At 40.3% G+C, this 9,982-nt stretch overlaps 3 protein-coding genes and 1 pseudogene across 4 annotated transcripts in view; 2 read left to right on the top strand and 2 right to left on the bottom strand.

Annotated features, from left to right (window-relative positions):
* The first annotated feature begins 129 nt into the window (after positions 1-129).
* On the top strand, positions 130-2,045 carry LOC108613172 (EF-hand domain-containing family member B). Its single transcript, XM_018006458.2, has 3 exons — positions 130-817; positions 886-1,062; positions 1,119-2,045. Exons 1-3 carry the CDS (start codon positions 297-299, stop codon positions 1,918-1,920), a joined length of 1,500 nt encoding a protein of 499 aa, XP_017861947.1. The 5' UTR covers positions 130-296; the 3' UTR covers positions 1,921-2,045.
* Positions 2,046-2,281: 236 nt separating this feature from the next.
* LOC108613179 (serine protease 1 pseudogene) lies at positions 2,282-3,218 on the bottom strand (annotated as a pseudogene).
* Positions 3,219-3,646: 428 nt separating this feature from the next.
* LOC108613182 (mitochondrial import inner membrane translocase subunit TIM14) lies at positions 3,647-4,420 on the bottom strand. 2 transcript variants are annotated; one of them, XM_018006471.2, is made up of 3 exons: positions 4,264-4,420; positions 3,877-4,116; positions 3,647-3,811 (listed from the first exon to the last, which is right to left on the bottom strand). In XM_018006471.2, the coding sequence occupies exons 1-3, from the start codon at positions 4,264-4,266 to the stop codon at positions 3,698-3,700; spliced, it is 357 nt and encodes a 118-aa protein (XP_017861960.1). In that variant the 5' UTR covers positions 4,267-4,420; the 3' UTR covers positions 3,647-3,697. The 2 variants fall into 2 exon arrangements, with proteins under 2 accessions (XP_017861960.1, XP_017861959.1); XM_018006470.2 differs by lacking the exon at positions 4,264-4,420 and having other exon boundaries at positions 3,877-4,257.
* Positions 4,421-8,046: 3,626 nt separating this feature from the next.
* Positions 8,047-9,982, top strand: part of Mob2 (MOB kinase activator 2) — a 43,043-nt gene continuing 41,107 nt past the window's right edge. The window contains exon 1 of the mRNA XM_018006448.2: positions 8,047-8,589. Coding sequence (XP_017861937.1) covers positions 8,180-8,589 — 410 coding nt within the window. The 5' untranslated portion in view covers positions 8,047-8,179. The remainder of the gene's footprint in view (positions 8,590-9,982) is intronic.

Below are 9,982 nucleotides of genomic sequence, written 5' to 3'. Positions count from 1 at the left end.
TCTTGTAAATATTTTGTATATGTAATATTAATGTGGACTTTAGATCTGTATATGAGTTAGACGAAAGTTAGGCTTACTGTATTTATAGCTGATGGCCCTCTATGCAATTCTCAATGTTTTAAACTCCTGCTCCTTTGTTAGTGCTCTATTTAAAGCTCTGTTAAACTAAAAAGTAGGCAAGCTTCTAGCATAGCCTTAACAATCAACATTTCGATTTCAAAGCAGTTGAACCGTAAGCCAAACCCTAGTGAAACTTACATTGAAGACTTTACATATATTAGCGAACAAGAGTAGAAATGGCCAACACAGGACGCTTCAAGGACCGCAGCCCGGATATCCGTCCAGCTGGATTGGCCTCGGTGCTGGAACCGGACAATTCGACCGGCACCTGCATGACCATCTCGCACATCGAGGAGCTGGCCGAGCATCTGATACGGCAGGACTGCAAGCGCAGGCAATTGAAGAATGCAGGGCTGCTGTATGCAGAGGCGCCGTGCCTACCGAACGTCAGTGTGCCGGAGCTGATGGCCATGGAGAAGTCCAAGTCCCGTTTCATGATGTTCAAGGAAAAAATGTCGGAGGATATGTACCTCAAGCAGGCCAAGCTCGGCGAGGTGATGCCCACCGGCTCCAAGCCCGATCATATTAACAATTTGAACACCACCTTCGGCTGTGAGACGAACTCGAGTGGCGGCGTCTACGATATCATCTTGCCGCGCAAGCCGGCGGAGCAAGTGAATCGTGAATATGGCAAATTTCACGACAAATACATCCTCAGTCACAATCACTATTTTCCCTCGGAGCAAATTAATCGCAGGTACAAGAGAAACTCGACCTCCCTCTCTCTCTCTCTTTCTCTTTGTCTAATATCTTTACGCTTTGCAGGTACAAGGCGCCCTTTGACAGGCGACTCACCTATGGCGCTGCCTACAATGTCGACGTTACGGGCAAGATGGTGAAGCGTTGCATGCAGCAGTGCGCCGGAAATGTGATCATCATTAGCAAGGAGCAAATGGACTTTATAGATCGCACCTATCCGCGTCTGGGCAAAAAGTTAAAAAAGTAGGTGAAACCCTTAGCTCTGGCTCGGTCCTTCTCTAATTCCGTAACTCCTGCAGATATCCCTATTCGGTGCCCCAGCATGTGACCTTTGGCAGGCCATCCCCGCCAGACCTCTGTGACGGCAAGATGCTCATCGAGGACATATCGCCATGCCAGAGCAACAAGCATCTGATCGACGCCTTGGGTCATCTCAACATGTGGCGCCACAAGCTGCAGCTGCGCGCCGACTTCCAAATGTTCGATCTCATCTCGGTGCTGGAGCACAGTGATAAGGAGCAGACGCGTCATCTGCCGCTGAAGAAGATCTTCGAGGTGATGCACAAGATGCATCTGTATATCGATATCTACAAGATGCGCACTACTCTCTCGCATTTCAAGATGATCCTCGACGAGAACTGCCCCAACGAGCGCGTGAACTACGACACGTTCTGTCAGCTGCTCAACATACAGCATCCGCTGCCCACGATGGGAAATATATCAATGATGCCGCCGAATGTCTACAACAAGGATACCACCTATCGGCTGCTCTGCGCCGATCTTGGCAAGACACCGGTGGAGGCGGCGCCGTTGCTGAAGAAGAGCCCCAAGAAGACGGATGACGACAATACACGTGTCAAAGATTTGCTCACGCCGGATATAGCGACGCTGTATGGTCTGCTGCCCAGCGATTTTCAGATGCTGCGACCCAGGGACCATTTAGAGGAAATTTTTAAGGACATTGTCAGCGAAGCGGACTTTGAGACGATTTGGCAGCAGCTTATGAACACGCACAAGGACCAAGATGGCTTGGTCTCTATAGTTCAGTTCCGCGATGTCATGGACAATACCGAGCTTGCCGGCCAGACAGCCAATGCATAGAACAGTAAAAATTTAAATTAACACAAATTCAAAGTAACACGCGCAAAAATTAATTCAAATTGGAATTAGAGTAGAGCAAGCGCTTTTTACACTGCTTTGTCGATAATTAAAAAATTATAACGATATGAGATACGGCATTTTAAATATAACGATATTATAAATTTGCGCGATGTATTCACGGGCTTATCTATCGATGTAAAATCCTGCTGGATATCAAATTCGTTGCATCATGTATCAAATGCAAAGCCTAAACTTTTAATTATTTGAAGTCTCTGTAAAAAAGTAAAGTAAAAAGTATTAAAAAAATTACAATATCTGCACGACTTGGTCGATATATCCACAATAATACACGAGTGCAACATTTTAAAATTTACATATCGATATATCTGTTACTGCAAAAGATAACGCTCATTATATCGATATTCGCTTCGCAATATATTTGTATCGATAAGTCTCGCATGATTTCAAAAATTAGTTGCAGCTAATATGAAATTCCGGAGACCTGGCGTATCCATTGTAAATGATGAGTCACACGGATAAAACCAGCTGGCGCTGAAGAGAGGCAACTGCTAGCATCGCTGAACGAGGTGATACCAATCAGCTTGGGCTCATCATACGTGACCAGTGGACCGCCGGAGTCGCCATCACAAATGGATCTGCCTTCGGGTGTGCCCACACACAAAACGCTGTCTGGGAGCTTGCCATAGCTGCGTGAGCACTCAGCATTGCTGATCACATTCAAGTCGATGCACTGCAGCCAGTCGGGCATATCGCTGGCATCGGAGGTGCTGCCCCAGCCACAGGTGATAACCGCAGAGTTCTCGAAAGTCTCCTCAAGCTGATTGAGGCCAGGCAGCTTCACCTTGTTGACCAGCGACCAGAAGTCCACATGTGGCGTGCGTATGAGCGCAATGTCATTGCCAATGCTGCCCGGCCAGTCGGGGTGCTGCACCACATCCTCGATGCCCACCTCCAAGTGGAAGAGCGCCTGCGTTCGCCTCGTGGCTCCATAGTAGATGCTCACCCCATCAATGTGATCCGTGCAGTGGGCCGCAGTTAGCACCCAGCTGTGATCTATGATCGAGCCACCGCACCACCTGCCCATCTGACCCTCACGTAGCAGCAGACCCACAATGTAGGGTGCTTGCCCCACAACAGCCGGATAGCCATTGGTTATAATGGAGTCCGCCGTGGCCGTCAAAGGACCAGCATGAACTTGGAGCGGGATTGAGAGCGCTAAGAGCCGAAGTGTTAACCAAGCGAACTGCATTGCTATTAGACTAATGTACTACAGCGAGAGTTAGCCAATGATATTTATAGAGCTTGAGTCTAAATTACTCAACTTGAAGTCGATTAGAGACTGTATTATCTTTAAGCTTAATGACTTTAGACATTAAGAACTTGGTTAATGGGGAATTCTGCATACTGACAGTATGCTCTATAGAGCAAAATATAGTAAGGAATCTCTGAATTATGAATGAATTTTAGGTCAAATTTGTTAACTGCAGAATACTTTTTTTACAGAGTAAATCTTAGCTTTTAAGAAATTCTTCAATCTCTATAAATGATTAACATATCTTGGTAACAAACTCTTAAGCTTAAGAGTAAAGTCTAGAAGTCAAATATAAATATCAGCAAAATCTCCAAATGATTTATAAATTCACAAACGCATTCACTCTGCAGATATACACACATACACACTTTACCCTAAAAAAAAAAAAATCAATTTACATTTCTTAAAGCTATTTACATTTTTATTTACAATATTCTGATTAATTTACTTGGCGTTGTCTAGAAAATCTTTGGCCTCGTTTATTTTTGCCGCCAAATAGGGAGACCCGCCGCGATCTGGATGATTCAGTAACATTATCCTTTTATGCGCATCCTTAACCTGGTGTCACAAATCCACAAGTCAGTAAAGATTAGTGACTGATCAACATGTGTTCCGCTACTCACCTTTAGCTTGGAGGCACTGGGACTGACGCCTAGTATGAGGGACGCTTCGCGCTTATTCATTTTGGGATCGAAGCCGCCTTTGTAGTATTTGGCATTGGCCATACTCTCAGCATCGAATTTAGGCAGATTCTTGAGCGCCTCGTTGAATTTGCTTGTCATCTGCGGCATGCGGCGCAGCAGGTGCTTGCCAGCGAAGCCCACTGCGGCCACGCCAAGGCCTGCTAGGATGATGGAGCTCGTCTTGTATTGTTGGATAGCACGCGGGTCAGGTTTCATTTGGTGCAGGGGCATTGCGTTAAAATATGAAACGAGTTTCGAAAAATTTATACATGTATTTCGGGTGTTTTATTTACAATTTTACACAAATATCTATTCTAAATTTTGTACCATTTTATGTAATCGATGTATCTGACGAAATCAGCTGTGACTTAAAATGTGATGACTGCTTGAAACATCATCTTATCGCAATGTTGTGCACGTTGTGGCAGTGAAATCGAAAAACACTATCGGCAAATATCGATTGCAGAACAGACGAAACTGCCTGTTTATAACGGAATATCGAACTATCATAATACAATTGTCATCATTTTTGTCGTACACATATCTAAAGTAATTTGTTTTGTTTCTTTTAAAATTGTCAAAGTGTTCAATACATTTCTGATGGAAGCATATACGCGAGCATACTCTCTAGTTCTGATACATTTATAACAATTGAGAAAACTTTCATATATGGCTGGAAAACTTGCAGGTTTCTAATTGGAAAGGGAATCGGACTAATAAATTAAATTCGAAAACAAACTTAAGCTAAAAACTAGGGGATACAACAAGTATTCATATTTAAACTAAAGAAACCAAGTGCAATTAGCGGCCCTTTCCATTTAAAAATTTCCATATGAAATTTTAATATGAATTCGCCTCCATTGCCAAGATAAGCGTAATTATTTTATTGTGCGCACAAATACTTCTATTCAATCCAGTAACTTTGGCATGTTTAGCTCGTTTTGTTTGCAAGACAAAAGCTTGACAGTTTCCATTCCAATAATCAAATTTTAATAAAAACCAAAATAAAAAGCAGCTGTTTTTTCAGCTGACCAAATATCGAAATTCAGTGTACAACAGCTGATTTTCCAAAACCAGGGCTGCCACAAGTGCTCAACAGTTGTGCCGCAGCTGCTCAGCTGTGGCTTGAAAACGAATTTAACTGTTCAAAAGAAACATGATTTTGTGCAGCACCTTTAACAAAATCACTTAATTACAAAAGTTTTCCACTAATATTATATACTAATTTAGTTTTTAGGCATTTAGAAAATTGAAAAAGTTGTTTGTGGAATTCAATCGATGTTTGTGCGCACTATCGATTAGTTTGACTTATCGATTCGTCTTGGTATCGTTCGAAACGTATCGGGCTCACACAAAACAAGTGAAGAAGAAGCGTGAAAATTTGATGTGCAAAGTTTTAAAAACGAAATTTTTCTATATTATTGATTAACAGAAGCAAAAAAGTGTCAATTGGTTTGATAGGTGATAAATTTGTGTGCCTGTGTCGTTGATGTGTTGTTGTTGGCGGTGCTGTTGGTGTTAGCTGAAGTAGAACAAAAACTACAAAAATATATATTTGGCGAAAGGCATCATCAGCAGTGAGCATCGAGCAGCCGTCAAACTGGAGCGTATTCCGGAGTATTTGCGCGACACGGTCGACTGGTTGATGGGGTAAGTGCGTAACGTAATCAGCTGCAGCAGCATAAATACCCAATGCGCAAACATTCAGATGCAAACGCAATGGGATGTGATTTTTTTATTTGTTATAAATAGTATGCAGCCTGCCCTAAAGACGATAACAGCGACGAAGCGACAACGAAGTCGACATCGACATCGCGACGTAACGTCGTCTCGTCGCTTTGTCGCCTCGTCTTGGTGGTGTCTTTTGTGTCCTCTGTGTATTGCTTCGTCGCCGTTTGGCATTTTGCCAATTGGCCTCATTTCGCATCTCTTTTTCGCCGTCAAAAGCAAAAACTTTGTTGTTATTTCGTCTGGCCTAGCCGCCATCACAGGAGTTTCATTTGCTGCTATTGTTTTTCTTATTTTCTACTTCGTACTGTTGTTGTTATCGCTCTGCCCTGCAAAATCAATAAAATCCATTTTTGTTTTTTTGTTATTGTTGTGTTATTATCGATTTCTCAAATGTAACGCAAGTCAAGTCGCAAGTGTTTTGATTTTTATCTACTCGCACGCAACCAATACACACAAGCATAAACACAAACACAAGCGAACACAGTTACATATGCACACGCACACACACAGACGCAGGCAGGCATGCTCACTCACGCACACAGATATTTATTTATGCACTTTGCTTCCTCGTGTCCATTCATCAAGGCCAAACTGCATTTTCGATATCGTTTATTTGTCTTTATCCTCGTTCGTTCGCTCACATTTTGACCCATTCGCTTTCCTCTACAACTACTCGCTTTCATTGTTACTGCGCCTATGGCGTGCTGCTGCTTTTGTTGTGGCTCTTCTTCTTCTACTTTTTTGTTTAAGTTTGTACGCATTTTTGTTGTTGTTGAGCGATAAGCGAAGCCGGTTTAATGAACTTGCCAATTTACTCACAATCTGTAATCAAAATGTAAAAACAAACAAAACACATAGCAACAACAACAAACGGTTTCATAGATCATCTAAATAAACGCACACAAAGGCACACTCTCTCGCACACACATACACATAAGTAAATACAAGAGAAAGAGAATTTGAAGAGAAGAATTATATATGTACATATGTGTATATGAGTATATGGACTTTTCGATACTCTGCAAATACAGTAGTCGCTGGAATTGTGAAGCAAATCTATAATTCATATTTATTTACAAATTAATAATTGTCTGTTAATTTAAAACAATAAATGTATGCAGGAATTGGCAGAAAAATAGAGAAATAATTAAAACACAACAAAAATTTATTTAATAATGTAAATTGAAAAAAGAAAAAATTAAGATAAATAAATTAAAATTCTATTTATTTGAAATGTATTTATGGACTTAAAACTTTTTTTAATATCAAATATTTTGAGGTTTTATCAACTTATTTGTTGTCAATTTTGTCGTGACAATTTAATATATCTATTATATAATTAATAAAAATATGTGAAAGTAAAATGACATGAGACTTATACAAATTTACTCAAAATGATAATATAATAAAAAACAAACTCGAAATACAGTTTGAACTCAATTTTTTAAATATAGATATCAATCAATTGCTTACATTTCTAGTAGCTACTGTATGCATTCATACTTCTATAAGTAAATATTTAAAAATTCCTATTTGACGTATACCAATTTCTATATTTAAATACGTTGGTAAACAATCAATAAATTAAAAGAAAACACATTTTTAATATTTTGACTTGTCTTTAAACAAAAATTTTAATTATATACATAAATAAAATTGTAAGGAAATCAAAATCGAAATCGAATGAATCAGATATTATTTTATTGAACTGTTTAAATTTTAAATTTAAATGAAACTATTCCAGTTCGGAAAGTTTAGATTGTAATTTTTATAGATACAAAATGTAACTTAATTTAATAGAGATGCATCCATCACTTCCATCGCTCACAATCCATCCGAAACATCGAGACCTTTTCTGGAATGAATTACGTTATGTGCAATCATATGTTTGCTTTAAAGAGGGTAGGGTAACTGTTAGCTAGAAATATCACATGTAACTTGTGTGTGGGGGAATTCAATTAGCCGAGATTATATATGCCAGATGCAACTGAATAATACAGACATACATATATATAATATATGACTAGGCATCTGTATGGGAGCAACCCTCAACTGTGTGGAAGGGATGGGAATAGCGGAGGGTAGTGCTTGGTGACCTTGAGGCACACTTAGCACAACTCTAATTGAATTAGACGACAGCCAAGCAAGAGCACATAATGGAATAGAGAGACGGAGAGTGAGAGTGAGAGAGAGAGAGATAGGTAGGGGTAGACCTAAGGGCAGCGAAAGTGGGAAAGAGCAAGCGATAGACATATGCAGTTCCAAGTTGCGAAATAACAACTCTTCACGTCCGGAATTGATTGACAGGGCTGACAAATCAGTTGGCTAAATCAATTCCTAACGGGTCGTGGGTAGGCCGGCGGGTCGGGAGGGCAAGACGTGCGGTTTAGTCGATGCTTCTTAGCGCTGGCCCTGCCGTAGACCCAGTGCCTCAGCTCAGTTGCTTTTGGGCCATCGGACGCGGCTGTTGGTTGGGTCCGTTCCATTCCATTTCGTTTCGTTGCGCTGCGCCATGAACTGGGCCATCTCGAATCTGACGGGCGGCAATCGGGTGAGCCGTGCGATACTCGTGCGCTACTCCTCGGTGCCGCTGGCCGAGGATGGCGGCTCCTCGATGGCAACGACGACGCCCGCAGCTGGCACGCCGCGCGCCTCGAACAGCGCAATGCATTCCTCGTTGTCCTCCACATTCGCAGCCACATTCCTGCGACAGCAGAGCAGCAACAGCAACAGCAACAACAACAACAGCGGCAGCAGCAACAGCAGCAGCAGCAATCATAATAATAGCAGCAGCAACAACAACCACAGCAACAGCAGCAAGGGCCAGTCGAGTGGAGCTGCGAGTGGAGCTGGGAGCAATTCAGGCAATGCTCAGCTGTCGCTGCCACTCGATGTGGAGGAGACGGTCACCTGTTTTTGTCGGTAAGGCATCAGGATCGTTGGTAAGGGGGGAGGGGAGGTGTAGCAGAGGTAGCGGGAGAGGCCGAGCAGCTGCTTGTAAAGCTTCTCAATTTGTGAAAGTTAATTGGGCATTTAGCAAATATTTCTGTGTTTATTTTCTTTTAAAGCCATTTAGTTAATTTACTTAACACTTGCATAATACGCGCTTCATGACCAACTGTTTCTAAAGCCGTTAAATATATGTAATGTACATATGTGTTACGTACACAGATTTTAAAGCAATATATAACATAAGTCATACAAGAAAAAGTTTTGGTTCGTTAGAGGCTCACAAGAAATACTCTTCTGTGCAATTCTCATTGGTGCATTAATTATTAAAATTCAAATTTAGTATAATTATTAATGTAGTTTTAAAAAGAATACGATTTTTAAAAAAAATTATAGCTTATTTAGATATATATTTTTTATTTGAAGCTCTTCGATTACCATTTATGTTTGCTTATGAATATTGAAATCAATCAAATCTGAACTGATTTAGATTGTCTCTAACTACTTATTTAAATTCTCATTATTCCAATTGGGAAATTCCACTCTTCCATATATTCTGCCATTCTCTATTTGTCGTTATCGACGATTCTCACATATCTAATTTGCTTATAGAGACCAACATATGAAAGCAAAATTGTTTTAGATTGTCTCTAAATGCTTATTTAAACTCTGTATTTTTTCAATTGGCCAATTCCATTCTACCTCAGTTTCTAATTTTTCCTACTCATTTTTATTTGCCTACATTTTTATGTAGTATATAAGCAATGCTATTAAAATATCAATCACAAAATATCAAGGGTCTCTCTATTAGCCAAACAGAACACATTTTTAAATACAATACTATACTACAATACTACAGCTTTAGTAAACAGTACCCAGAGAGATACCATTAGATCAAAGTTAAACTGTTCTTAATTATTTTTAAATATTATTGCGTATTTTTTCAATCCCACTATTTCTGTTTTCTCGCTGCCAATAGATCAAAACTAAACCGTCTCCATACACTTAAATTCTGAATTTTTCCAATTAGAATATTTTCTGTCTTCCCAGTTTCTCCCACATTTCTAATCACTTCAAGTTTATATTTTACATTAAGACAAATCAATAAACTCGTAATTTACTCACATTTTCAAGGGTATCTTTAGTACGAGCACACAGCTTTATCTCATTTCACTTCCATTATTTTTATTCATTTCGTTCAAGTCAATTGGATAGCATAAATAAACAAGAAACTGCATAGCTGAATGGTTGTGCGTTGGAGTGAGATGGCTATTGTTATTGCGCACCCTTCGCTTTGCTCGAGTCGTTCGCAGAAACAGCTGATTATGATTTCGGCTGCTGTCCCATTAGTCTGACTGTGTTTGTA

The sequence above is a fragment of the Drosophila arizonae genome, chromosome 4 (assembly GCF_054131065.1).
Source record: "Drosophila arizonae isolate 15081-1271.41 chromosome 4, UAZ_ARI_1.0, whole genome shotgun sequence".
Classification (NCBI taxonomy): domain Eukaryota; kingdom Metazoa; phylum Arthropoda; class Insecta; order Diptera; family Drosophilidae; genus Drosophila; species Drosophila arizonae.
Note: the sequence above shows the minus strand (reverse complement) of the source record. Positions and strands in the feature narration are given on the sequence as shown.